At 50.0% G+C, this 27,926-nt stretch overlaps 9 protein-coding genes across 9 annotated transcripts; 6 read left to right on the top strand and 3 right to left on the bottom strand.

Annotated features, from left to right (window-relative positions):
- Window positions 1-1,652: 1,652 nt before the first annotated feature.
- veA (sexual development activator VeA) lies at window positions 1,653-3,356 on the top strand (the record flags this gene model as incomplete). Its single annotated transcript, XM_057232541.1, has 2 exons — window positions 1,653-1,779; window positions 1,831-3,356. 2 exons carry the CDS (start codon window positions 1,653-1,655, stop codon window positions 3,354-3,356), a joined length of 1,653 nt encoding a protein of 550 aa, XP_057082083.1.
- Window positions 3,357-4,567: 1,211 nt separating this feature from the next.
- On the top strand, window positions 4,568-6,739 carry N7447_008278 (putative nuclear RNA binding protein; the record flags this gene model as incomplete). The annotated part of the gene is made up of 1 exon (XM_057232540.1): window positions 4,568-6,739. The coding sequence occupies one exon, from the start codon at window positions 4,568-4,570 to the stop codon at window positions 6,737-6,739; it is 2,172 nt and encodes a 723-aa protein (XP_057082082.1).
- A 461-nt stretch (window positions 6,740-7,200) lies between these two features.
- On the bottom strand, window positions 7,201-8,682 carry N7447_008277 (uncharacterized protein; the record flags this gene model as incomplete). Its single annotated transcript, XM_057232539.1, has 3 exons — window positions 7,201-8,069; window positions 8,125-8,437; window positions 8,491-8,682. The coding sequence occupies 3 exons, from the start codon at window positions 8,680-8,682 to the stop codon at window positions 7,201-7,203; spliced, it is 1,374 nt and encodes a 457-aa protein (XP_057082081.1).
- A 488-nt stretch (window positions 8,683-9,170) lies between these two features.
- On the bottom strand, window positions 9,171-10,779 carry N7447_008276 (putative MFS transporter; the record flags this gene model as incomplete). The annotated part of the gene is made up of 6 exons (XM_057232538.1): window positions 9,171-9,343; window positions 9,405-9,459; window positions 9,512-9,584; window positions 9,666-9,858; window positions 9,924-10,486; window positions 10,541-10,779. The coding sequence occupies 6 exons, from the start codon at window positions 10,777-10,779 to the stop codon at window positions 9,171-9,173; spliced, it is 1,296 nt and encodes a 431-aa protein (XP_057082080.1).
- A 1,069-nt stretch (window positions 10,780-11,848) lies between these two features.
- On the bottom strand, window positions 11,849-13,883 carry N7447_008275 (uncharacterized protein; the record flags this gene model as incomplete). Its single annotated transcript, XM_057232537.1, has 4 exons — window positions 11,849-13,231; window positions 13,473-13,719; window positions 13,773-13,808; window positions 13,861-13,883. The coding sequence occupies 4 exons, from the start codon at window positions 13,881-13,883 to the stop codon at window positions 11,849-11,851; spliced, it is 1,689 nt and encodes a 562-aa protein (XP_057082079.1).
- Window positions 13,884-14,156: 273 nt separating this feature from the next.
- N7447_008274 (WD40 repeat domain-containing protein) lies at window positions 14,157-15,448 on the top strand (the record flags this gene model as incomplete). Its single annotated transcript, XM_057232536.1, has 4 exons — window positions 14,157-14,197; window positions 14,258-14,423; window positions 14,489-15,136; window positions 15,191-15,448. 4 exons carry the CDS (start codon window positions 14,157-14,159, stop codon window positions 15,446-15,448), a joined length of 1,113 nt encoding a protein of 370 aa, XP_057082078.1.
- A 455-nt stretch (window positions 15,449-15,903) lies between these two features.
- On the top strand, window positions 15,904-18,425 carry N7447_008273 (thioredoxin domain-containing protein; the record flags this gene model as incomplete). Its single annotated transcript, XM_057232535.1, has 4 exons — window positions 15,904-15,999; window positions 16,052-16,169; window positions 16,220-17,731; window positions 17,788-18,425. 4 exons carry the CDS (start codon window positions 15,904-15,906, stop codon window positions 18,423-18,425), a joined length of 2,364 nt encoding a protein of 787 aa, XP_057082077.1.
- Window positions 18,426-19,888: 1,463 nt separating this feature from the next.
- On the top strand, window positions 19,889-20,847 carry N7447_008272 (Allergen V5/Tpx-1-related protein; the record flags this gene model as incomplete). Its single annotated transcript, XM_057232534.1, has 2 exons — window positions 19,889-20,448; window positions 20,502-20,847. The coding sequence occupies 2 exons, from the start codon at window positions 19,889-19,891 to the stop codon at window positions 20,845-20,847; spliced, it is 906 nt and encodes a 301-aa protein (XP_057082076.1).
- Window positions 20,848-22,407: 1,560 nt separating this feature from the next.
- N7447_008271 (ATP-grasp fold subdomain 2) lies at window positions 22,408-27,867 on the top strand (the record flags this gene model as incomplete). The annotated part of the gene is given in 13 exon segments (XM_057232533.1): window positions 22,408-22,813; window positions 22,867-22,896; window positions 22,950-24,887; window positions 24,961-25,051; window positions 25,293-25,461; window positions 25,474-25,671; window positions 25,741-25,884; window positions 25,959-26,341; window positions 26,407-26,617; window positions 26,671-27,275; window positions 27,338-27,369; window positions 27,429-27,721; window positions 27,781-27,867. 13 exon segments carry the CDS (start codon window positions 22,408-22,410, stop codon window positions 27,865-27,867), a joined length of 4,587 nt encoding a protein of 1,528 aa, XP_057082075.1.
- Window positions 27,868-27,926: the final 59 nt, after the last annotated feature.

Here is a 27,926-nt window from a genome sequence, read left to right as displayed (position 1 = left end):
GTTTGGAATTCCTTCCTAGATTGTGTACTCCATACTATTTAATGCAGATGAATCCGTAGGCCACAAGCTACATTATAGAGTGCGGAGTGGTTTTTTTTTTCGCAATTTTGGTTTTATTCAGTCTGTTCAACACCGTGTTTAAAACAAAGCACTAAACAGGTCTACAATTAATAGAGCGGTACGAATTGTGGAATGTTCGGTGCGGACCGTGTGGGGAGTAACATAGGGGAGCAAAAAAAATAATGATATGGAGATCCAGTTGAGGCATATCAAGAGGTTGATACTCGGTACTTGGTACTCTGTATGTTGTATACGATATCAGATTCATATCGACAGGGGAGTCAGATATTCAACGAGAAGGAGAATTTGCAGATTAAAATCATAGAACTTTGCACAATTGGATTAACGACTGGCAGCTGCATCTCCTGCCAGAAACCGTCTAGTCGGTCCTGGACGCCCATAAGAGACATCGCTGATTGGCTGAGTGCAGTCAGCCAAGCCAAGCTGCGAGAGGGGATCGGTGGTTCGATGGAGTCCGCTTAATTGACGAAGCGAATCATGTTTTCTGGCGATTTACAATCGGTGTTTCCTGATCTTTCCTGGGCAATGTCTGAATCGGGAGATTCGAAGTTCCGAGTCCCTTTTCCTTTGAAAGTTCTCAGGACTAGTTCTGTAATGAGAATACACGGTATTGAAGTTTATCAGTGGATTTTTTTCAGCTAATACATATGGAAATTGATATTGGAACCTTCAAAACGACATATTTATCTATTAAAGTAGCTCAATATAAGCATAGGACATTATGGAGACCAGGGAAAATAAAGCGACTCCGGTCCGTTGGACTGGGTTGCCGGAACCTTGGAACCCAGGGAGATAGACGCCGGATAACGTGGATGTTCCATGGAAAATAAATACGCTGTCTTACAAAAAAAAAGCAAATAGATCTACATAGAATTGATACATAATATATTTTAGATTTCAGTTCTAATTATATTTTATTTCCTTACCATTCAAGTTACTGGTAATATTCAAAGTACGGTAAACGTCAATTTGGCCTTGAGTATTGTAGATTAATGTAATGTAGATGGCATGGGATAAATACACCATCTAGGTATGCGCATCTTTATTTTTTAAAAAAAGGTATACATATTGTAAAGCAGAAACATACAAGGCAACCATACGGGGACCTGCGGGCTCCAGCGGGGCCCGAACAGGTATGTACTTACCGCAATTACATACCCATCGGGAGGCGTACCAAGTCTCGGGGTTTGCGAGTCTATTGTCGCTTTTCCCCTCTCTCTTCTCTCTCTCTCTCTCACACTTGATTCTTGATTCTTGATTCGAAGTTTTCCCGAATTCATCGAACGATTTTTGTTTTCTATGTGTGGCTAATTCGAATACAACATTAGAAGTCTTTCCAACAACTTTATGTGAGGGAAACTAGGGGAGAACAACATTTGAAGGAGACAGTCTATCAACATAAATCAGCACTTGTCCAAGGGCCCATTGATTCTGGATTGTACGTTGCGGTCCGTGGCGGAATTGACACAAAACGACTCCTTTGACCACGCGACTTTTTCTGATACTGCGACCGGCAGAATATCTGGAAATAAGAGCATCAATCAGCGAAAATGGCAAGCAGACCATCCATCATGCCGCCTCACAATGAGACCGAGCACTCAGTTAGCCGGATCACCCGTGAAGGCAAACAGCTCACATACAAATTGAGCGTGATGCAACAACCAGAGCGGGCGAGAGCTTGCGGCGCGGGAGCAAAGTGTGAGTATTGAGCCTAACCAGGGCTGAACATTGACTGACCATCGTAAATAGCATCTGCCGACCGTCGCCCCGTTGACCCACCGCCTGTGGTCGAGCTGCGTATCTTCGAGTCCGACCCGGGTAACGAGGCGCAAAAGACCGATATCACCTTCGCCTACAATGCCAATTTCTTCCTTTATGCAACCCTTGATACCGCACGCCCTATCGCCCACGGACGCGTGGGTGGACCACAGTCGTGTCCTGTATTGACTGGTGTACCAGTCGCCGGTGTTGCATATCTCGACCGTCCCTCGCAAGCAGGTTATTTCATCTTCCCAGATCTGTCAGTGCGCCACGAGGGTCGGTACCGCTTGAACTTCCACCTGTACGAAGAGATCAAGGACGCCAAGGATGCCGACAAGGATTCCACTTTGCCTCTTCCCAACCAAATAACCCATTCCGCTACATCGAAGCCTGGTGCTCCACAAGCATTCCTTCATTTCCGTCTCGAGGTCAAATCGGTACCGTTTACCGTTTATAGTGCCAAGAAGTTCCCTGGCCTAGCGACTAGCACCTCTCTGAGCCGTATCATTGCTGAGCAGGGTTGCCGGGTTCGCATTCGTCGTGATGTTCGCATGAGACGCCGGGGCGACAAGCGAGAGGAGGACTACGACGAGGAACGCGCAGCTGCGTATGCAAGATCGTCAGATCGTTTCACGACACCCGATAGATACGCCGCTTCGATGGATCGTCCTAGATCAAACAGCAATGGGAGCAATATGGAATCGCCCTACGGATTTGTTGCCCAGGATCGACGACCATCTGCACCCGACTATGGCTTCCAGTGCCCGCAACCCTACCAAAGACCCATACCACCTGCACCCATGTCACACTCCCAAACTCCCTCATACCAATCACACCTTTCATTTGGTTCCACGCCTTCGCATTATCCGGCTCCTCACATGCCTCCTACACCTCCACCGGTCGCACCGCAAGGTTACTCCCCACAACGCACATATGCCCAAATACGACATTCATCCAACGCCTCCGAATACGAAGGGACGCCAATTGCGTACCCCACGGCGTCTCAAGTACCTACTGAACGAGGTGGTTATCCCAAGTCTTCTATCAATTCCTATCGCATGGAGCCACCGAAACCAAACTCATACATGGATTCCCGCATGGAACCTGGTGTATACCCATCCATATCCAATGCTTCGGTGCCACGTTCTCAAACGCCGATTACGGCTCAGTCTATCCCGCCTCTCAAGCCCCTGCCAAATGAATATGGAAACCAGGTTGTTCCTTCTGTGGAAACCACTTCACCCGGCGATGGCAGCGGCGGATACGACAACGTCAGAGGAAAGCGTATGGTATATCAAACTGGGCCAGCATACGGCAAAAGGAGTCATGAAGATACTTTCGGTCCTGATGACCGGTCAATGCAGAACGGCAGGCGGCCTGATACCGAGCCTTATCCGAGCGCCTATCGCGATTTCTCAGGAGAAAGTCGCTCTGCACTGATGGCTGAAATGGGAATTCATATGGCTTACAAGCGTGCCAATGGCAAAATGGTCATGAAAGCTCCTCCGACTTGATAAGATCTGACAATGTCTCGTGGTGGCAGAAAACACGATATGCTCGCCTCGGCCTTACCTCGATGACTGAGTCTCAAAACGGTCAATGGACTGGATTTTTGTGATGGTATCTGATTGGGATGTTTTTTTCGTACATGACTTTTTCTTTTTGTTCCTCGTTGAGGCTACTGTGGCCCTAGATTTCTCGATGTCTCTGGACTCATATCGGGAAATGGTTCCTTTCATGTTCCAGTATTTTGGGAGGAATTTCTCTGGTCAAGGTTCGGAGTTACATAGGAGTTTAGCTGTTGGCTATTCTTATTTCCTAGCCTCAAGATCATTTATGTTTGTCACATACATTTCTGGTACTTGCATCATTCTCGAATGGCCTCATTCTATCATCAAGAACAAGGCGCCTTCTCTTCATCCTATGGGATTGGACCAGGGACTGCCATCCCTATCTCGATTCCAGCTGAGATATCCTTCAACATTGCTCTTGGACCGTACACTTTCCGAACAGACAAGGGCTGGTCTCAGTAACCTTGGGATACTGGGTGCCTTGCTTCACACCCAAAACCCCTGCTGCTTAATCTATTCTTTATGCCGGCGTTGTGGCATCTCCTTGATACCTAGTAACATTTTTCTTTTTTACCTTTACTCGACTCCATCTATGACTTGCATAAATTTATCAGAATGCAGATGTTCTAGTAGCCAAGGGTTGTCCTATACACCTCTCCTATGGACATGTCATATCTACATTCCTTATCGAAAATGTATAGGCACATGTTTGAGACATGTGGAATTCTACCTTCCAGATTTTATAGATACAAATTTACACATGTTTGTTTTGGGAGGTATGCCCAGGTTGACATTGATGTCACGGGTACTTTATAAATTATGGAAGGTTTGCGGTAGACGTGGGTACCGGGTACCACAACAAACTTCCCCCCTTGGCAAGTGCGGAGTATGTAAACAAACCTGCGCATTCGAGTCTCCCGAGATTTTCATTTCAATTTTCAATTCTTTGTTCTATTTCTTCCCTTTCACTCTCACTACATTTCTATGCCAAACCCTGACATAGTTTTGCCATTTCTTTCCAAGGGCGTGGGGGAAACATAACAGCTGCAAAGGTAAGGTCCCTTGCCATAACCCCCATGGAAGGGATTTCAAATCCCGCATAAGAAAGATTCAATCTAACTTCCGTGCATCGTTTCAGCGCCCACGACTCCAAAATGGAAATGAAAATGGACATTGACCCGAGCCCCGCACACCAGCGCTCCTCGCGCAAGCACCTACGCTCTAGCGACGACGATAAGTACTACGATTGGAGCTCAGACATCTCTGGACAATTCGACGATGCCGAAGAGGCGCACGCAGACGAGCACCGATCGCCGGCAGCGAAGCAATCCAAAAGACGTCGGTCAAACGACTGGCCGTTGCCCGAAGAAGCCGCTGATTACGGATCCCACGATCGTCGCACCCAGCGCGGTGAGAACGGGAGTCTCAGCGTGAGCGCAAATGGCTCAGGCTATAAGGCGTCGCCACGCGCTTCACCCCGTGGCTCGCTCGCTTCGCTGCGCGCTCGCCATGCCGCCGTATCTGCTTCTAGCCCCCGCCGTCCTAGAGGACGGACATCGCGCTTCGTCGAAGCGACTATGAGTGATAGTGTCAGCGAGAGACCGCCCAGTATCTACTTCCAGGATCAGGAAAACAAGCAACCTGGTCTTCAGCGCCGCTCATCTGGCATTTTTCGTTTTGGGAAGGCTATTGCCTCGGCATTTAATCCCTTTGGTGGATGGGGAAGGAACTCTGAGGGTTCGCCTAATAAGTCGCCGCAGAAGGATGTCATCAACCAGGCGGAGCAGGCCTATGCGGAATTGAAAAAGGCAGGCTATAAGGGTACGAATAAGGGTCATTATATGGAGGACCTTGCTGCCAACAATGCCCACGCCGACCAGACCTGGCAGTCTATCCAACACAAGATAGGATACGGTTCTCCAGTCAAAGACTTGCACTGTCGTTCAATTGATGAAAGGGTCCATGCTGCACCCTCACGCTCTGAGTCTTCGGCTTCCAAACGCTCTTCTCTTCAGGATATGCGCCTGCCAAAGTCATTCTTCCAGAAATCTCATGGATCACCATCTGCTTCCCCAGCAGTATATTGCGATGTAACTTCTGACGATAATGAGCCGATTGGACTGCGTAAACGACCCTCCCGCAGGGAACTCTCGCGCCAAACCAAGCTGCTTAAGAAAGTTAGCAACCTCGAGGACAAGCTGCAACGTGCCCGGCAGGAGCTTCATGACCTCACGGGCAACGAGGAGCGATCCCCAGCACTTACAGCCCAGACAAAGACCCTCAACACCGAGATGGATCCCGCATCGTTCCCAAGGAAGTTTGTCCCTGGTGCCCTTCCCACTCTGCCGTCGGAAAGACTTCTGGATCAACAGGCCGCAGAAAACGGATCCGAAGCGGCCAGCCTGACGGCACTGCCATCCATGGAAGGCCGCGAAACTTTCTCTTTTGAAGAACCACGACTACCTGAAACTCCAGCTACGGCCCAAAGTCCAAAGCGGCGCTCGAAAGGGTCACAGTCATCCATGGGTAAGGACCGCTCTTCCCGTAAAAGGAAGTCTTTCATTCCTGAATCTATTGATAGTGGGGATCCTCCTCAGCCCAATTCGTCGGAAGGCATCAACGATCACGAACGCGAGTCCGGTCTCGAGGGTCTGATTGACCCCGGTCTACTTAGCCCACCCGGAAAAGCGAAATGGCAGAAATCCGAGGCCGGCGAGAGCCCCGGCTCAGCCAAGCGCAAGCAAGCAACCGTCCACGCAGCTCCCCCGACCGAGCACGAAGAAAAGGATGCAGGAGGAAATGCAAGTGCTACGTGCAACATCAAAAGGTCCCCCTACGTTCAACCCCGAAAAGTCTCCGGACTCACCCGCTCACCAAGTTCCAAGCCCACAACTCCTCTCCGTATGAAGAAGAGTCAGACTAGCCTGCGTCCGGCGTCTTCACCTGCCGCTGCCTCGGGCAACGATTCTCATTCCAGTATCTGGGCTACACCTTTGCCTGCCCCGCCAACTGACCCTCACCGCGACGCCTTCTACCACCACCCACAGCGCCAGCTCAATCCTGATCGTAGCCCTCTCACCCCGACACGTCCGAAGATGGGTCATGCTCGGAGGCGATCTGGGTATCTTTGTGATGATGATATTCCGCCCGTACCGCCCCTTCCCGAAGAACTTCGCTCCAGTGCTGCCAAGGTGAATGTCAATGTGAAAAGGTTGCCTAAAAAGAGACCTGTGCCTACTCCAGCGCTTTCTCCGTCGTCGGCTTCTGGTGCGGATTCTGTGATCTCTGGCCTTGAAGATTATCTGTGGCCTGAGGATATTTTCTGAGGGGGTTTCCATTTATTTTCTTATGAGGAATGATGCTTACGAGGTTTTCTTATGTTGGGTCATTTGAGCAACGCTGTGTAAGGTGTGTATTTCATTGGGCTGGATTGTTTTTTGATAGTTTTGGTCGACGTGATGTAACGAATTAATGAATTTCACATGTTTTATACCCTAGTGCCTTGTGTACTCCTAAACGTTATTGCATGGTAATAGTAACTCTGAGAAATCCACAGCCTCCTAGGAGCAGATCAAGTACATCCCAGAACCTAGTCTTTGTTTCCTAGGACATGGCACATGAACATCAACCCAGCTAACATATCAACAATGATATCTCTTTTCAATTCATGTACGGATGACCTCTGAGGCAATACAAAATACATTAAATCCACATATTTAGGGCCCATGCCCCATCCCGCTCAATCAAGCAAGTATTCATTGAACCCGGTGTTCACCATAAAAGGGCGTTAAAACGCTGCTACCAACGCAGCTCCTGCAACACCGACAAACATACCACCCGACATAAAAGTCGGCATACTCGCCAGTCCCGTCGACGTCGACGTCGATGGTGTTGGCGTCGGTTTCGTGTACGGTACGATAGACGTCGGGAAATCACCCACTGCATCCGGGATCTCAGGACCATCTCCAATCTCCACAATATCGTCCGAGCCAGGATTCCCATTCAAGGCAGCAACTCCAATAAAATCATTGTTGTAGTTGATGGCCATATACATATGGTCTGAGAAACTGGTACCGATTGTACCGGAGTAGGTTGCGTTCACGTTTTCTTCTTCCGGTTGTATGAGGAACTCACACTGTTCCGAGTCGGGGGCGCCCCATGGAATGAATAGGTCGCTCCATTTTGTAGAGATGGTAGCGTCGCCGAAAATCAGGGAAATAGTGTGGTTTTCGGTGTATTGTCGGGAGCATGGGAGTATACCAAATTGGGGATCTTCGCCATCCCAACCGACAAAGGAGATGTTGTAGTCCTTATACATCCGTAGAACCGCTTCCTTGGGAAGGGTCGTGGTGATGTACTGGGCGGTCAGCGTGTATGGCTTGGAGCTGGACAGGGTATAATTTGTTGGGACCTTTGACTCTGTGTGCGCTTGGAATCTCGAGAGAGGGAGGGACAAGGTTCCGTATGTCCTGTTAAAGGCAAAGGCCTGTAATGGGCCGTGATACTTGGCTTTGTTGATTCCGCCAAACAGTATCCCTGCCCCTCCGCTTTCAGATGTATTGCCCCATAGACTGAACGAGGGGGATCGGATCAAGTCCCGATCGACTAGCTGATAGGGAAATGAATTGCTTTCCGGAGATAGACCCATCGAGTTCCCTGTTAGATTGGATTAGGTCAAGTCGGAAGTCAGACACCGAGAGTGTATACTAACAGTTTGTGTATCCGACGTCCAAAAGTTCTACTTCGACATCCTTCACTTGTGTCCCTCCAACAGTGATAACGTCAGTGGGTGTCATGTAGGGACTTCCAAACTTTATGTCACTTGGAACGTCTTTGGTGCCATTACTAGACGATTTGGTGATATTGTATGATCCAAGTAAGGAACAATAGCGATTATCCTGACATCCAGGCTTTGTTATACGTGTGTCCTCGGTAAGGACCATGAGCGTGTCACGCAGGAAGTCGACCAACATGCCCATGGGCTGCGGTGGTGTGCCAATCGAGACATTGACGAAATTTGCCACCTGAATATATATGAGACTCCAATCTTAAGCAATGATATTCCAGTTGAACGTACATAGGTGGCCATGTCCGCCGCTACAGTGGCAGTGTCTCTTTTCATTAGCGGCCTAGATATTTCACGGCCATAGAGTTCCATGCCAACCACTGCAGGTACGTCGCGCACAGGAAATGAATGGGCGCTGGCACTGGCACTGGCACTGGCCCAGTTGGACCATGCCCATAGAGCCGTAATAAGCGACTGTCGCATTGTAGAATGATGTTGCTTTCAAGATGTGTCTATCTCATGTTTACAGAAAAGAAATGCAAAGTAAAGGGCGGAGTCAGCAGACAATAAATTGCCCCAATCCTCAGGCGTTACATGGGGCGATTCTTAGCTTGAAGATTATAAGACATTATTGCCTTGGCATTATTTAACGCCAATTGCCTGTTACGTTTCAGCCCCGTGATGAAAAGAGTTTCCAACGAGTGTGACCCTGGACATGCTAAGGCGAATGGACCTCCGAAAAGGAAATTGCTTGCCCATAAGAGTATGACTAAGATTTTGGTGAAAAGGGGGCTTATGGTTATAACTGCAACATCAGTCACTAGCAACCCTCGCATATTGTCTTCTAGATAGGATCTCATCTTCTCGAAGCGCCTGAAAATGGTGCTCTTTATACAAGCTTTCCAGATAATATGTCTTTCGGCTCTCTGTACCAATCGAACCCCCGTCGTATACCATTCAGCTCGGACCCATCAATCTTGATGTAACGCAGTATCCTTAGGCAAGATCAACCAGCTCACACCAGCAGCACCGAGCAAACCAACAAGCATGGGCTGTAGAACCTGGACTCCAACCTGTCCCGCGATGATACCCGTCAGTGCGGGAAAGATAGATCCACCAATTTGACCGAGTACAAAAACGAATGCTAATGGATTAAGGTTAGAACAAGTTCCAGCCACGTGGACTCCAAGGCTGCGGGGGCTTACCGATTGCCGAAGAGCGGATTTCCGGTGAGAAGATTTTTGAGCCGACCGATATACCCTAAGGCAAAAGTTAGAATTGGGATCAGGAATATAGAGCGGGCGATACTTACTGTTGCGAAGAAAGGACCAGAGAAGAATCCCAATAAACTGACTGCTACTGCCTCAGTGATGATATTCGGGACACTAGTAGGTAAGGCACGAGTATCAGTAAAGACAAAGCAAGATATCGGGACATAGATGGGATCTTGGAGATGCCAAACTCACAGCCAGAATACCAACTGCAACCCTACACACAGCACAGCATAAATAAAGATCATCCTGCGCTCGCCAAATCTATGCGTAGGCTCGGCGAGGAGAAGACGTCCTAGAAACGATCCACCATAGAAGCCGGCTGGGACATAACCCATTGATTTGACATCGCCGTTGCGGACATTGACAAGGTACTCGACCATCCAGCCTGGTTAATTAGTTCCAAAGATCATATCCATCATATCATGTAGAGAGAAAAAGGAAAAGACAAACCTCCAGCAGTGATAGTAGCACCAAGAAAGAAAAAGAAAAACAAACTCAACAGCCAAACCCCGGGCGTAGAAAGTGTATCCTTAATCTCCTTAAGCGCAGACGCAGTTCTTCCTTCCCTCTCTCCCCTCAAAATAGTCGGAGTAGCCATACGGTCCCGGAACGAAACACCCACAAGCGCAAGATTCGCCACCCCCACACCAAGCGGGAAAAGATAAAACAGATACCACTTCGAATCGATATTTGCTGACGCTACACCAGTCGCTACAAACGGGCCAACTAGACACCCGCCCGCGTACATAGCGTGGATAAAGCCGAGCCATCGGTGCGCGCCGTTCAGCCCTGAGATGAAGGTGTTGGCGTGAGTATCGTTGTAGGCTTGGCCTAAGCTGGCGAGGCAGAATGTTATCGCATATAGTGCGAATGGGGGTTCCCAGACACGCAGCACTTGGGATAAGACTTGGATGGCGGCGCCTAGGCATAGGATTAGGCCTAGGTCTAGGTATTGGACTATTTTGCCGTTGGTTAGGGCGGCGATTAGCCAGCCGAAGAAGGTTGTACCATATCTGGCGAAATGTTAGTGTTGTGTTGTAGATGGGTATTTATTGGTCTGGCCTTACAGGACGGCCACCATGTTTGTGCCGATGTCATAGGTGCGTATCACATAGGGAATGAGCGATCCTAGACTTCCGTCGTTGACCCCCGCGACGAAAAATGATAAGCCTGCGCTGAGGATTTTGGCATACATCCATTTTAGCTCCGGGGGGCTCGAGTCTAATGATTCATGCTCAACTGGAATCGCTTCGGTGGAAGCTCTTGTCCGTAGCACGATTGTCTCCGTTTGCGTCTGGGTGCTCATGATGAGATGGAATATGGGAATGTGCCTTGGGTAAGCCCGGAGGACGAAACCCTCTTTTTTTATATTCAAGAAACGGCAATCCGGCCCGGGCTTGCGTAGTTTAGAGGTTCAATATAATGCAAGCGGCCAGGATGTGGGAGAAATGCGGAGTTGCTGGCCCGAGGTTTAGCCGGAGAGACGGCCATCATATAGATTAAAAGGAGTCACAAGATGCTGTCTCGCATATCTCTGACTATTGTTTCTTTCCTTGGATAAGAGGAACACACCTGGTCAGAATTAGGTATCTATTTGAACAAGGCACTTGATATAGATGGTTATATTGCACAGCCGTAGGAGGCTAGACCTGTTATACAGGGTTCACCCTCAACAGCCGGATTACATAGCGTACAGTCCAGGGCAAAGGCACGATATCTGTATAAAGTTCGAAGAGTCCTGGTGGGCTCGGAGGATATGCGGAGAGATTTCCCTGTACTTGGGTCCCATAGAATGATGTTTGAATCTGGTTAAGTTGGTGGATGCTACGCGTAGGATTGGTCTTAGGCCTTGAGAGTTTAAAGGCCTGTGGATTACAACGCTGTATACATTGTTTACATAGATCTACGAGAAGAAACATAATCGTAGGCCATTCGGCCTCATTTTTTTGCCTTTTTCATTTAGGTCATTGAGGGAATTCCCCCCAAAGATGGTGTGTGCACACAGTAACGATACCAGCTCTATGCCAAGCATGAGAGATCGTGATGTATTAGCCACTTTCTACGTAGTTAAAGCACGAAAAAGAAATATCCACCGGATCCAGGAATTTCACAAGACGCTGCAAAAACGGTATGCGTGTCAGACGAAAAAAAAAAGAAAGAGATAACAATAAACACAAACACCCATAATTGCTGTCGCAGGAAGTATCGTATGATCAAGCCAGTATGCCCCCGGCCCCAGTTTGCCATTGCGCCGAAGAGACTAGAAAAGATTCAAGCGTGATTATTCGTTTCGGTCATAGTCTTGCCACCCCAAATATGAAAACAAGATAGCAATCATCGCTAGAAGGACATGTAATCAAAAAAAGAGATCTCGATTAACCCTGGGATGGGACACCAGTGGACTCCGAGGTGGCTCGGCCGCCGCGGCCACGGCCGTAGCCACGGCTGTAACCACCTCCACCTCGACCACGACCATAGCCGCGGCCACGGCCACGACCGCGGTAGTTGGGGCGGTAGCCATCAACGCTACCCTGTCCGAAGGTTTCCATATTGCGTTTCTCCTCCTCGCCACGCCATTCGCGACCACCAACACGAGCGGTGTTTTCCTCACGATCGCGAGCCTCGCTCGAAATATTGTCGAAGAAAGAAGAGCCGCGGTTGTAGCCATGGTGCGAAGTGCCACCGCTATTTGACATGGATTCCATGGATTCCGCCTCCTCGGCTGCATGAACCTCAGCTTCAGCAGCAGGAACTCCGGTGGCAATCGCTTCCTTCACCAAATCCTGCTTGTTGAATTTGGCATTTGCGGTTTGGAAATCGTAATCCGATTGGGGGACTTCGATTTTCTTGGGCTGCTGCTGAGGACGAGCACCGCCGCGTCCACCACGAGGGTGATGGTGGCCGCCTCGGGGAGCACGGGTGTTGTCGTAAGGGCGCATGTGGTTCATCTGCTGCGCAAGCGCGTCCACGACACCTTCGGGCTGTCCGGGTTGCTTCTGCGCACCGGGCTGCGGCAACTTGGCCATGGCGGCAGCAACGGCAGCAGTGGCGGCCGCAGTGGCATCGGTGATCGACTGGTTATTTCCCCGAGGGGCGGTAGGAATGTGGGCGACCGGAGGAGCAGGCTTTGGAGCAGCAATTGGGATAGCTGGCATGACTCGACCATTCTTCTGAGGGACAGCAGTCAGAGGAGCAGTGCTGACAGGACCTTGCAAAGCTTCAGCCACAGAAGGCTTTGACTCAATTGGAGGAGTGGGGGCGTTCTGAGCGGCGGGGGTTGCGTTACGGCTCGTAGACTTGTTGGCAACCTTGTCCCCGACCGGGAGTTCAGAGGTAGGCTTGGGTGCGGGGGCGGCACCAGGAGGCCCCGGGCGCTGAGCTCCAGGCTGCTGAGCTCCAGGCTGCTGAGGTCCGGATTGCTGAGGTCCAGGCTGCTGGCCAGGGCCAATGGGCATCGGGGGTTGGAATTGACCAGGACCAGGAGGGAATCCATGGCCTGGAGGTGGGTACCATCCGGGCGGAGCACCGTAGGGCGGGAAACCGGGACCGGGAGGGAATGGAGGAGGTGGTCCAAATCGCTGCTGTCCGTAGGGTGGGTAGTATCCTTGCTGGAATTGTTGCTGCTGGGGGTAACCGGGAGGAGTCGGACCAGCTCCCCCAGGGAGCTGGGGAGGGCCTTGTGGAGGGCCCTGGGGAGGAAGATTTGGTGGAGCAGGTCCCGAGTCAGGCCCTTGGGCGGGAACCGGTCGTTGCGCGCCCTATTTGCACTAGTCAGAACACTGTATACCCAACGAGACGAAAAACAAGTCCAAGATGGGGAATTGATCATCAGAAGGAAGGCAACGGAAATCTCTACACGGTTTTGCGCATTCAGAACAGGTCTGTGAGTTTACATCCGAGAATTTTTCGTCACTTGATCAATTTGCCGAAATAATGGGCGGTGATTTCTTGTGCGGGATGACGCGGTAGATCGAGGAAAGAGGTGTGGTGGTGACTTACCCCGAGAATAGCAGGGTCATCTGGTACCCGAGGTGGTTCTTGCGGTGCGGGATCCTTTTGGTCCTCCCCAGCAATGCTGATATCCTTCACATCACTTCCTCGAAAGACGATGTACTCGTAGACACTGGTGGAGGGAGGGACTTCCTCGGTGGGGTTGCCACGGCGCCCTTCTGAGCCGAATGACATGACATTCTCGAGAGCTATCGTGGAAGCTTCGGGATTGATTTCGTGAAGAGTACCGACATAGCTGAACGACAATTAATTGTGGACAAAGCAATGGAGACATTCTGATAAACTCACCGAATGTCACTTTTCGAGATCAGGTTGAAACGCTGACTGCCAAATGTTAACTCCAGGCCACCTTGGCTCCGAACAGGTTCAAACTGACCCTATGAGGTGATTCATTTCCATGGCAGCTGTGCGCGATATCGCGCGGGGTAAGCAAAGGGGAAGATACGGAGGGAATGAGAAGGAAAACGTAGAGGTTCGAAGAGACAAGATAGGAGGTTGGGAAGAGAAGGGAAGGGAGAGGAAACGCAAAATCTGTGGTTTTGTGGAGGAGTGCGGGCTACGGTGGACGATGTAAGCTCGGATAGCAATTTTGAAGTTGGCGGGGGAGAAGTTGATGGGGAAAAATGAGAGCTACTTGTACGTTTGACTTGATCTTTAGAGACTTGAGACACGATGACGACATCTTCGAACCGAGATCATTTCTTTCAAACATCGTGAGTCAAAATGATTATTTAGTCTTTGAATTGAAAAGTGTTAATTGACATCCCTTACAGCGCATCTCTGGATGACCAGGAGCGGAAAGATGCCAAGGCCCAGAATACCAATGGAAACCCTATTCGACTACAAGGCAAGATCCTAGCTGCTCATCCAGACCCCTGGAATATTGGCTCGATTTATGTTGCGCAAAGCAATGGCACTGTGAGAAGAATCATCCTTGCCGTAAGTGCACTCGTTATCTCAAATCTTAAATCGTCTCAAATTCCCAACTTCTCACATTACTACAGACAGGAGAGACAGCTAGGGTGTTCACAGGCCCTATGGCTCCCGTTACTTGTCTTTGTTTGAGTTCTGATGGCAAGCTCTTGTTTGCCGGATGCTGGGACAAAGCTATCTGGAGTTGGGACACGGCCACGGGCCAGCAACGCCAGAAGTACGAAGGCCATGCCGATTTTGTTCGTACAGTCATCAGTGCAAGACTGCTTGGAGATGATCTGCTCATCTCCGGCGGTGCCGATGCACAAGTCCTGGTATTCAATATCACGAGTGGTGAGCGATTGGAGACCTTCAAGGGCCACTCTCGTGGTATCCAGGACCTTGCCCTTGACCCAGAATCAGAGACTACTCAACCAATCGTATTTAGTGCGGGAAGTGATCGAGAGATTCGCCAATTCAGTATCTTTGGCGGGGGTAGTACTACTGACCCTCTCCTTCCACATGAGACCAGTGTCTACAAGCTCTTTTTCGATAATGACGGTGACCTCTGGACTGCTTCAGCTGACAAGACTGCCAAATGTTTGGTTCGAGAGGATGGGTGGAATGCCAATCTGACCCTAGAACATCCTGACTTTGTCCGAGATATTGTCGTCTATGAAACGGGAGGCTGGGTTGTGACCGCCTGTCGGGACGAGGAAGTTAGAGTGTGGAACCGGTCAGTAAGTATTTCTTTCTTTCTCAGTATTTCCATGGGATATATGCTGATTAAATAGACTGGGGCGCTCCATCATACTTTCTCTGGACACTTCGAGGAGGTCACTGGGCTGGTGCTTGTGGGGTCAACTATTGTCAGCGTAGGAATTGATGCGACCATTCGTCAATGGTCCCTTCGACCCGATGATCTTCAACAGGCAGTGGAACTTGCAAAGAAGCCCGCGGAAGAGGAGAAGAAAGAGGAGGAAAAGCCAGCTGAATCAATGCTAACGGCGGAGGAAGAGGCAGAGTTGGCAGAGCTAATGGGAGACGATTAGATGATGTGATACCCAATTATGCTTTGAGCATGTGTATACCTAGCAGACACATATGCAGTGCACTGGATAACATATAATATAGACTACTAGACCATACAGAACCTACAATATACACACCTGCAACCGTATAGTACTCACGTGACCTTCCTGATGCAGCCATGACGCACAGGGCCGATCTCCCGCGTCCACGACCTTCGCCTCGACTCCCCCGCCTAAAGGATGGCCCGCACACGACGTTATTCTTCAAGACACGCTCCAACCCTTTTGTATCCCCAGTGACGAGATATTATTTGCGCTACAAGCCACCACTTTATATCCCATTAAGACTCGATCGTGGGGTAGCTTCTAAAATTGAGTACTGTACTGCCGGAAGCCGTTAGTAACCCCTCTTGGGCCTCGGGCTTCGGGCTGACGGACCTCTAGTCTCCGACCAGCAGAAATATTGGAAAGTCACAATGGCGGCCTCGATCAATCACGCGCATCCGCGTCATGATGTACCTGACACAGGCCCAAAAATGGTCAATCGGTTGCAGCAGAGCAAATCCCCTTATGTGAGAGATGTGTTCCCCCGGGAGAAATTGCATCACGCTCATAGAACAACAGGTCCGAGGACATATGAACAACCCGGTAGCATGGCAAGTCTGGGATGCAGAATCCATGGAGCTTGCCAAGAAGTACAACCGTTTAATCTTTCTCAGTATCGGTTACTCTGCATGTCATTGTAAGTTACAGCCATCTCACTGGAGGTACTGGTATTCTAATATTGTCTAGGGTGCCATGTCATGGAAAAAGAATCGTTCATGTCATCAGAGGTGGCTTCGATTTTGAACGAGTCCTTCATCCCGATCAAGGTTGATCGCGAAGAGCGACCAGATATCGACGACATCTACATGAATTATGTTCAGGCCACAACGGGCTCTGGTGGCTGGCCCTTGAATGTGTTTTTGACTCCTGACCTCGAGCCCGTGTTTGGTGGCACTTACTGGCAAGGCCCAAATTCAAACACATTTACGGGCCCGGAGGCAATCGGGTTCGTCGAGATTTTAGAAAAATTGAGAGACGTCTGGCAGACACAACAGCAACGTTGTCTCGACAGCGCCAAAGAAATTACCAAACAATTGAAGGAATTTGCCGAGGAAGGGACTCACTCGCAGCAAAGTGATCGTGATAATGATAAAGAGGAGGAAATGGATATTGAGCTTCTAGAAGAAGCGTATCAGCATTTCGCATCTCGATACGACTCAGTCAATGGCGGGTTTGGCCGCGCACCTAAGTTTCCTACACCGTCTAACCTCGGCTTCCTACTCCGGGTCGGTGCCTACCCAACTGAGGTCAAGGATATTGTAGGGCATGATGAGTGTGAACAAGCAACCGCGATGGCCGTCACGACACTAGTGAACATGGCTCGCGGTGGCATTCGAGACCATATTGGCCACGGATTTGCACGGTATAGCGTGACGACGGACTGGGGTCTTCCTCATTTCGAGAAGATGCTTTATGACCAGGCACAGCTATTAGATGTTTACGTGGACGCTTTCCGGCTCACTCATGACCCCGAACTTTTAGGCGCTGTTTATGATCTGGCTGCCTACCTAACGAGCGACCCGATACAGTCGCCCACTGGAGGGTTCTTTTCCTCGGAAGATGCGGACAGTTACCCTCATCCAAATGACACCGAAAAGCGGGAGGGTGCCTTTTATGTCTGGTCTCTAAAGGAACTCACTTCCGTCCTTGGCCCTCGGGATGCCCCAGTTTGCGCCAAACACTGGGGTGTTCTCCCTGACGGCAACGTTCCACCCGAGCACGACCCGCATGATGAGTTCATGAACCAAAACGTGTTATCCATCCGCGCCACACCAAGCAAACTCGCTAAAGACTTTGGTCTTAGCGAGGAAGAAGTGGTTAAGATCATCAAGTCTTCAAAGCAGAAGTTACAGGACTACCGCGAGCGAACACGCGGGCGACCAGACCTGGACGACAAGATTATCGTGGCCTGGAATGGGTTGGCGATCGGTGCGCTTGCCAAGTGCAGTGTTCTGTTTGAGGAGATCGAGAGCTCCAAGGCTGTGCAGTGTCGCGAAGCGGCAGCACGGGCAATCAGCTTCATTAAGGACAAGCTCTTCGACAAAGCCACAGGACAGCTATGGCGCATCTACCGCGATGGAAGTCATGGAGACACCCCAGGTTTCGCTGATGACTACGCATACTTGGCTAGCGGGCTGCTCGACATGTATGAGGCTACCTTTGACGACAGCTATCTTCAATTTGCCGAACGACTGCAAAGTGAGAATAACCCCTTTGGTTTCAATGGGAAACAATGACTAACTTGGTGATTCTAGAGTACCTCAATGAATACTTCTTGGCTCAGAGTGGCTCTACAACTACGGGATACTACAGTACACCTTCAGTCACCACCCCCGGCATGCCTGGCCCCCTCCTCCGCCTGAAGACTGGTACCGAGTCAGCAACACCGTCGGTAAACGGAGTCATTGCGCGTAATCTGCTGCGCCTGTCCGCTCTGCTCGAAGATGAGAGTTACCAGACCTTGGCCCGGCAAACGTGCAACACATTCGCTGTGGAAATCATCCAGCACCCCTTCCTGTTCGTAGGAATGCTGGACGTGATTGTGGGCCTCCAGATTGGCACTCGCACGGTGACGGGTGTGTTCTCCACCGCCGATGTCTCGAACCCTAATCCACGTGGTGACAGTCTCCTCAGTCGCAATGATGAGCCTGTGTCGACAATTGACATAATCCGGCGGCGAATTCGGGAGGAGGCCGGCGTGGCCGTGTCCTCGTCTATTGTGGTCACTTCGCTTGTTGACATTCGCCCTTCACATCTGAGAGACTTTGTGGGGAATCAGTCTTTCTGGCTCAAATCCCGCAACCCCCTCTTTCAAGATTTAAAGGCTGCCGAGCCGGCCAAGAACTACTTGATGGTTTGTGAGACCGGGAAATGCCGAAATATTGATATCTAGGCGAGCGTTATGGGGTGTTTTTTTGGCTATGTTTTCGATATTAACATCAGGGGGCTTTTTTGTGTGGCGTTTTTGGACGATTGGTTCGGTTGGGTCAGGCTTTATGTTATTTCAGAGCGGATCTCCTGCCGCCCCTGTGGACTTTCCTGTGGGCTTCCAATGCCGGAAATGTGGAGGTATGTGAAGGCTAGAATCTACGGAGTACTCTGTACGGAGTACGGCAGATGTAGGTTAAACAGAAACTACAACGTTTTGGATTTTCCCCTCCACCTATGTTGTGCTAGCTAGGCGCCGTGTCCCACAATGGCCCATGGACAGTACTAGCGGTCTATCTTTTAATCTCGATCTGATTGGCTGTTCCATGAGATTCCAATGTTTCAACCTTGGAATCGCTTTTCCACCGTCAACAAGGACGATCCATATATAAACAATATTAAAGGGTTATACCTAAAACTCAGTAGAAGGGGAATGATCCCATTTCGATTGCAAATTACTCCGGAGTAGTATTCCGCAGAATCTTTTGAATCTTTTCCCGCTTTAAATGAGTGGCTGAAACGAGGTTGTTAATCTATCTCAGATCCGCCCGAGTAGACTAACTTTCTTAGTAGTTCCTGTGGGGAGAGGTTTGGTGTGGACTCTAGTAATTGGTTGAAAGCTACGCAGTGGATATTTTGAAACCGTTCTTGGACAAGGGGCTAGGCTGTCCCCTGGCTACGATCATAGCTACGATCTATACGCCTTTTACCTTGGGGTTTTGTTTTTCCGAGATTTTCTATCGAAACCCATGGCACTTTTAATTACCCTCCTTTGTCTCTTCTCACTAGCGTACGTACGTACTCCATAGAAGTTATAGGTCCATGGTGATCCAGGTGATAAGTAAACAAATCCAGGGGCACATATCACACATCGTACCCTTAATCTAGAAAACGAAATTGCAGGTGATGTCCCGGAGAATATTTGATTAGTCCAAAATCTCCAGCCTCGCATCTGTGAATGGTATCTAGGGCTTGGAATGTATCATAGAATGTGCCACGTTGAGGTATTTTCAAAATCTCAGGCAAAATCTCAGGTAGGAAATTCCCCAGAGAATAAGTATAGGGGAGATCCATTGAAGTTTTTCATATAGAACAATTTATGAAATAATTTACAGAGATCCAATTCATTTGGACTTCATTTAAAATTAATATCCTTCCTAAACGCACGGCCCCACCCATCTCCCGGTCTCCCCTTTCTACATTATTTACTCATTAAACCTCCCCTCCCTTCTTTCTTTTCTCCAAGCCATTCAATCCTTCCAGCCTGCATCTTATCTTTCTTTCACTCTTTGAAGAAAGAAGGTGCTTCTAGGCCTGCCATTCATTTCTCACCAACTTCCACTCCTTTGCCAACGCAGTCGATCTGCTTGAACCAATCCCGACCCTCTTAACAAAACTTCCTGGAGAAGTTTCTTTGTCTATCCCAAAATGCGTTCTGCTGTCATCCTTGCCGCCTTGGCGGTCGGCACTTTTGCCAAGGTCATTGAGAAGGAAGTTTACGTGACCGACTGGACTACCGTCATCGTCACCACAACTGTCACTCAATGGCCCACCAATGCTGCCAGCACTGCCAACACTGCTGTTGTGGTCAATCAGGACCACACCAAGCCCGCCGAGGCTGCCCATCCCACCGTCGACGTTTCCAAGAAGGCCGCTAAGGTCGATTCCGCCCCTGCCGCCGCTTCTACCACTGCTGCCGCTGAGGTTGAGGAGGCTGCTCCCAGCAGCACCACCTCGTCTTCCACTACCTCTTCGACTACTCAGGCCGAACTCAAGGCCGTGACCACCTCGGCTACCTCCTCGGCTACCACTGCCGCCGCCGCCTCCGCCACTGCCGCTCCCGGTGCTGGCAGCTCCTATCAGGAGTCTGTCCTATACTACCACAACATTCACCGCAGCGACCACTCGGTCCCCGCTTTGACCTGGTCCACCGACCTCGAGGAGGCTGCCAACACTGTTGCCTCAAGCTGCTCGTACGGACACGACACGTAAGTATACTCCTTCGTTTTGCTTGAGAAACAAATCGAACTAACGTTACCAGTTCCGTCGAGTCCGCCAGTGGCGCCTACGGCCAGAACATCGCGTACGGTTACGATAAGGCCGACGTCGGCAAGAAGATCATCAGCGACATGATGTACACCAACGAGGCACCCGAGTTCGCCGGCCTCTACGGTCAGTCTAGCCCTGATATGACCAACTTCGCCGCCTGGGGCCACTTCTCTCAGATCGTCTGGAAGAGCACCACTCAAGTCGGTTGTGCCACCGTCAGCTGCGATGATCTGGAGAACGTTGGTGGTGCCGCGCCCTACACTGTCTGCAACTACGGCTCCCCCGGTAACGTCGCCGGCGCCTATGCCGAGAACGTCCTGAAGCCCAAGAGCGCATAAACGTCTTGGGATATACGGAGCTATTGAGTTTGAAAATGTTGCACTGATATTTTCCTTAAAGTGATCTAAACCCATCGATCTCGTTCCAGACAACATGTCTTGCCCATTGGCTTTGCGCCATCTGGATTTGTTTTCTTGTCTTTTACCTTCTTCGTCATTTGCATGTCCTGCCTCAGTCGATGATCCTGCTCGGAAGCTCTTCTCGAAGGAGAGAGGCCGAGCGGGTCTTTGCCATTGTGACCCATACTGTATGTATGCAAGCGTGCTTTGTCCTTCTACTTTGGAGGACACATGGCAATGCAGATATTATTATTCTATTGTGAATATTCTTTTGACTCCTTGTTTTCCCCCACTCCTGTGTTGCGGTGCATCCTGTGGATGAACAAAATCTCTGGCGTCATTTTTTTTTCCTTTTGCGAGCGTGATGTACTGTGTACAACCCTAGCATATGTAATGAAGTTTCCCCAGCATCCACGAAGTAGCTGTAGTAGTTGTAGTGTTGTCCCTAGTGGTAATGTACGGAGTATGACGCTGTGTTCACGTGACCCAAAGCTCCCCCGCATGACCGGTCCCTTCGCCCGAAACGTCATTGGAACATGAAGGGAGAGTCTATACCGATATACTTCATTTCCAAGAATTTCTATGTCGGGTACACGGTAAACTACTTTCTCGGTTCCGCAGGGCTTCTTCTTATCTTTATTAAAGAGCTATTTGACCTTGATCTCTTAACTTCAACGGGTTTCTTCGTACATTTTTACCTCAAGCCAAGATATCCGCAACGGGGTCCATCGGTGATTGACATTAACCTTGGAAGTAAGTTCTTAGCCTAGTCTATCCCGCATACTACCCTATCATTTCCCCTTTAAATCGGCCCCCACGGGTGGATGAGGGGCATCCTTCCAAGACAAGGCCATTTCATCTCCATGAAAACCGCCGAAGGTGTGATATCTACATATTACAAACCCTTTTAAGTCTCCCATGATACTTAAAGAGACTATGTAGAAATCATGAATTGTCCACGGGGCTCTTTTCTTGGCAATTGACATCTGACAGACGGCAGAAGTGAAACTCATCCGTTTCTCCGGCGCTATCATTCCGCTCTTCCACAGTATCATCCGGTCTCACCAACCCGCATCTCGGGGTTGCATATCATTTGCATTGTCCAGTGCTCTGTAAGTCTATTGCTCGGTTTATGTCACTTTTCCATTTCCCCTTAGGCCCGAGCCGGATCCACAGCCCGTCGAGATCGCTCTATAATCCGCATGTCCATATAAGATTATCATGCTCGCTTCTTGTCTCACGCCACCTGATTTCTCTCGTATCTCTGCTTGGTCTTTATCCTGTGACTTTCGTCTATTCCCAGGCATCTTCTTTCATCCCCTTGTTCCTTGCCCATCTGTCGGCATCTGCACATGACATAGTCTCAATGCCATCATACTGCCTTCAAGATTGCCACTACTTCTATCGCACTGCCCTACGCCTCCTGTCAATCCCTACCGTCCTCGCTAGTTGTTACGCCTGATTTTATATTGTCGAGAGAACTTAAACACATCTAACATAATGTCTTACTCCTCATTGGCAGTCAGATACTTCACGGCCCCCAAACCACTCGGCGAATCCATGGACGCCGATACAAGCAAAAATTCCGGGTCCGACCCCCAAGGTCACACGGTCGTGAGACCAAATGTCTCTACTGAACGGCCATCCTCTGAGGTTGCTGAGCTTCACAAGCCTAAGAGCCAGGGCTTGACTTTTGCAAACCAGGATTCACTGCCTAAACTTCCTATTCCCGATTTGGAGGATACTTGTCGCAAGTACTTGGATACTCTGCAGGCCTTGCAAAGCCCGCGTGACCATGAAGAGACCAAGTCTGCTGTTCGCGACTTTTTAAAGAATGATGGTCCTCTTCTTCAAGAACGGCTTAAGACTTATGCTGGTTCGAAGACGAGCTATATTGAACAATTTTGTAAGTTTACTTTGGAATCAAGGTTGGGATGGGTGGAAGCTAATCATTTCTAGGGTATGATTCTTACCTGAATTTCGACAATCGTAAGTTGGCTTTCGTGTTTGGCACTTTCTTTACGGTCATCTAATATTCGCAGCTGTTGTTTTGAACCTCAATCCGTTTTTCCTTTTAGAGGACGACCCAACTCCTGCCAGAAATCACCAAGTGACTCGAGCTGCGTCACTGGTGATCTCGGCATTGGCATTTGTTCGAGCTGTGCGTCGGGAGGAGTTGCCTCCTGATACTGTGCGAGGAACGCCTCTTTGCATGTATCAGTACTCACGACTTTTTGGAACGGCACGTCTGCCTACCGATAATGGCTGTGTCATTAGCCAGGACCCCTCGGCTAAACACATGGTTGTCATGTGTCGAGGCCAGTTTTACTGGTTTGACGTCTTAGATGACAATAGCGACTTGATCATGAGTGAGAAGGATATCTCACTTAACCTGCAGGTGATCATTGAAGATGCGGCTGAAACCCCGCTTCATGAGGCTGCCAAGGGTGCTTTAGGTGTACTCAGCACCGAGAATCGGAAAGTCTGGTCGGGACTACGCGATATCATGACCAAAGATTCCAGATCTAACAACGCGGAGTGTTTGAACATAGTCGATACCGCACTTTTCGTCTTATGCTTGGACGACACAGAGCCATCCACCACATCTGAGCTTTGTGCTAACATGCTTTGTGGCACAAGTGAAGTCATCAAGGGTGTCCAGGTTGGAACCTGCACCAACCGGTGGTACGACAAGCTGCAAATCATCGTCTGCAAGAACGGCAGCGCAGGCATCAACTTCGAGCATACCGGTGTAGATGGCCACACAGTGCTACGATTCGCCAGCGACCTGTACACCGACACCATCCTCCGCTTCGCAAAGACCATCAATGGCCAATCCCCAAGCCTATGGGCAACCAGCAGCCCCGATCCAGCAAAGCGCGACCCGCACAGTTTTGGAAACGTCAGCACAACACCGCGCAAACTAGAATGGGACATGACACCCGAGCTTAACATCGCCCTCCGCTTCGCCGAATCTCACCTCTCCGACCTGCTCTACCAGCACGAATTCCAAGTCCTGGACTTCGAGGGCTTCGGCAAGAACTTCATAACCTCAATGGGCTTCTCTCCAGACGCATTTATCCAGATGGCCTTCCAGGCCGCCTACTACGGCCTCTACGGCCGACTCGAGAACACCTACGAGCCAGCCATGACAAAGATGTTCCTGCACGGACGCACAGAAGCCGTGCGCACCGTAACACCCGAATGCATGGACTTCGTCACAGCATTCTGGGGTGAGAATGCCGCCGAACAAAAAGTCGACGCCCTCCGCACCGCATGCCAAAAACACACCGCCGCTACAAAGGAATGCTCAAAGGGCCATGGCCCAGACCGCCACCTCTACGCCCTCTACTGCCTCTGGCAACGCTCCTTCGACGAAGGCCTCTTCCCAGATACCAGCTCAACAGGCGGGTACTCCAGCCCCGGCGAAACGCAATCCCCAACCCAAAGCCAGGGTCCCGAATCATCGAAACTCTCCTACTCCTCCCCTTCGGAAGACGGTCTCTCCTCACCTGGAAGTAGCGCGCGCGCCTACCGTACATCGGCACCAACGCCCGCGATCTTCGCCGACGCAGGTTGGGACAAGATCAACAACACCGTGCTGTCGACTTCGAACTGCGGAAACCCTTGTCTGCGACACTTCGGCTTCGGCCCCACATCCGCCGATGGCTTCGGTATTGGATACATTATCAAGGATGACTCGATTTCGATCTGCGCAAGCTCCAAACACAGACAGACCTCGCGGCTTATGCACACGCTTGAGTCGTATCTGTTTGAGATTCGGAAGTTGTTGCGCGCGACCAATCGTAAGCCGAGTCCGCGCACGAGTCGCGCGAGGGAGACTGAGGCTCTTGCCGAGAGTGCGCAGGCAGAGTTGCATCGCCGTGGAAGGATTGTTAGAGGTGGGGGTGCGCAGGGTGCTGATACACCTACTTCGGCGACTGATAGTAGTTATTTGGAGGATGATGGCATGGGAGGATGTAAGTCTTTCACTCTTGGTACCTTGGTTGCTGATTCTCGGGTTGCGGGTTCGCTAACTTGTTATCTTGCTAGATGGCTTCTTTGATGCTGGTATGCTTCTCCATGCGCTTAAGGGTCTCAATGCTGAACGGGAACAACGCGGCGAGAAGCCTGCTCGGAGAAGGTTTGTGGGGAAGAAGCTTCATCTTAATGACTATTGAGAAGATAGTCGTATTCAGTTAGTTTAGTAGACGAAATACGAATTTATATTTCATATGTCTGTTTCCTATGTGAAGCGAAGTATAAAAAAAGGCCCTCGGCAAATGTGGGGAAAGCTCCGACACCGGATTAGCCGACTTGGCTGAATAGCATAGCCTTCTTGACATATCTTTGAAAATATTGTATATAATTCATTCCAGCTATAGACCGTGCCAATCTGCATGTGTATTCCACCCTGAACATCATGACTCTGCACACACTGCCAAAACGGGCGCCACAGTTACGGGCTCCCCTGGCAAGGCACTTCACAACCACCCCCGCACCGCCAGTTATGCGGACACTCTACCAAACCTCAAGATTGGCGCCCATACCAGAGTATAATTCCAGGGATTTACGGGTAATTATTTCTCTTTCCAAACGGGTCTCGCAACGGAATGCCATGCAGTGCTGATCCCAGCCACAGGAAGACAAGCAACCGCCAATGTCAAGGAATCCCTTGAATGGGGCACTAAGATCGTGGGAGGCGTCAAGCCTGGCATTGAAGGCGAACATCTAGGTCTACCAGTCTTTCCATCTGTCAAAGCGGTATGAGTATTGAACCGATTGTTCGCTCATTGGGGACGTAATTTGATCAGTTGGTTAATGAGCACCTAGGCCCAAGAACGCGCAAAACCCGACGCATCTGCAATCTATGTTCCGGGAAACCAGACCGCCAAAGCCATTGAAGAGGCCATTGAAGCGGAAATCCCGCTCGTCGTGGCTGTGGCGGAGCATGTGCCGATCCACGACATCCTTCGAGTATGAGTGCTTCCTTACTCGCGGTTAATCGTACCGGGAATAGTTGAAGTGTCTTTTTTCTAACAGCATCACAGATCCACTCCATGCTCCAAACGCAATCCAAGACCCGTCTAGTAGGTGCGAACTGTCCAGGTATTATATCCGCCATCGGCAAATGCCGAATCGGCTTCCAGCCATTGCCCTGCTTCGCGCCGGGAAATGTCGGCATCGTGGCTAAATCTGGGACACTGAGCTATGAGACTGTCGCGTCGACGACTCGGGCTGGACTTGGTCAGAGTCTTTGTATCAGTATGGGCGGTGACGTTTTGGCTGGCACGAACTTTGTCGATGCGCTCACGCTCTTTGAGAATGATCCTGATACGAGGGGTATTATCCTGGTTGGTGAGATTGGGGGTACGGCGGAGATGGATGCCGCTGAGTGGATTACGGACTATCGACGAAGGACTGTTGATCCCAAGTAAGTTATTGTGTCTTAGTTTTTTAGACTCTGATGTTTCTGAGTGCAATGCTGATCTTGGATAGACCCATCATGGCTCTTGTTGGTGGATTGGAAGCACCCCTTGGGCGGATCATGGGACATGCTGGTGCATGGGCTGCTCCTGGGGAACCAGATGCGGAAACTAAGTATCAAGCGCTTGAACGTGCCGGGGCGGTTATGGTTAATCATCCCGAGAAGTTCGGTGAAGGAATGAAGACTTTGTTCGCGAACCAGTCTACCCGGCCGGGTATAAGCGTGAGTGTGTTTTTTTAAAAAATCCAATCTGAAGTGTACTGACCTACCCACAGTCAATATCCGGGGCTAGCTTACACAAACGTGGCTTTCATACTATGAGACGAGTTACGCCAATCTCGAGACCGACACCTGAACACAAGCGTAATCTTTACATCAAGCAGTTCCAGGCATTCGATATCCTCAAGCAGAAGTCTATCCCAGTCAATGAGTCGGCTTCTGGCTCTGATAGTTCTGTTTCTGTTTCTATTGCAGTCGACCGAACAGCGTTGTCGCCATGCATTACTGCCTCGCCGACTTCCGACTTTAGCCCAGCTCAGTCGCAGAAATTTCCATTCTCTTACACTCAGACCAAGCTCGAAAGCTCCACCATCGCTGCTGTTGCTTCGCATTTGGGTCTCCCAGCTTCTGCCCACAAGCAGCTTGCAGGGTTCTTACAAGCACTTTGGGAGATTTACAAGGACAAGGAGGCCTTTACGCTGGAGACGCAGATCTGCATCTCTGCCGATGGTGCTTTAGAGGTCCACGGTGCGCGCTTTGGCTTCGACGATGCTGCATTCCGCAGTTCAGGCCGACAGGAAGATATCCACAAACTTCGCAATGTATCCGAAGAAGTCCCTGAGGAGATTGAAGCCGAAAAGGACGGAATCGTCTACGTCAAGTATGTAGAAGCACCTCCATGACTCCCAAGGTTTGTCTGTATCTTCCGCTGACATAGATTAGGTTGGAAGGCGAGGGCAGTGTTGGCACACTTGGTATGTATTTTTATCTATGCCTCGTTCAAAAGAAGGTATTTGCTCACAATATCGCGTAGTCAATGGAGCCGGTCTTGCCATGAACACGGTCGACGCCCTCGCTATCCACGGTGGCCACTGCGCGAACTTCCTTGACACCGGTGGCAAGGCTACTTCGGAGACTGTCAAGGCGTCATTTCGTGTGATTTGCTCTGACACGCGCGTCAAAGCCGTCTTCGTCAATATTTTTGGTGGATTGACTCGCTGCGACATGATTGCCGAGGGTATTATCTTGGCTTTCCGAGATTTGAAGATGAAGGTTCCAGTGGTTGTGCGACTGCGAGGAACAAATGAGGAACTGGGGCAGAAGATGGTAGGCATTGATTTGGATGTTCGTTGCTATTATCTAATTGCTAACTTGAATATTCGTAGATTGCGGAGAGTGGCCTTCCTTTGCATGCATTTGATGGGTTTGAGGAGGCTGCAAAGAAGGTCATTGCGTTGGCTAAGGGTCAATAGTTACTTTACGGTGTTTCAAAGTAGATATGTGGTTATACTAGATAGAACATATCGGCATA

Source organism: Penicillium robsamsonii (genome assembly GCF_028829455.1).
Source record: "Penicillium robsamsonii strain IBT 29466 chromosome Unknown utg000005l_segment0_segment0, whole genome shotgun sequence".
In the NCBI taxonomy this organism is placed as follows: domain Eukaryota; kingdom Fungi; phylum Ascomycota; class Eurotiomycetes; order Eurotiales; family Aspergillaceae; genus Penicillium; species Penicillium robsamsonii.
The sequence above is the reverse complement of the archived record's forward strand: the minus strand, read 5'-3'. Positions and strand labels throughout refer to the sequence as shown.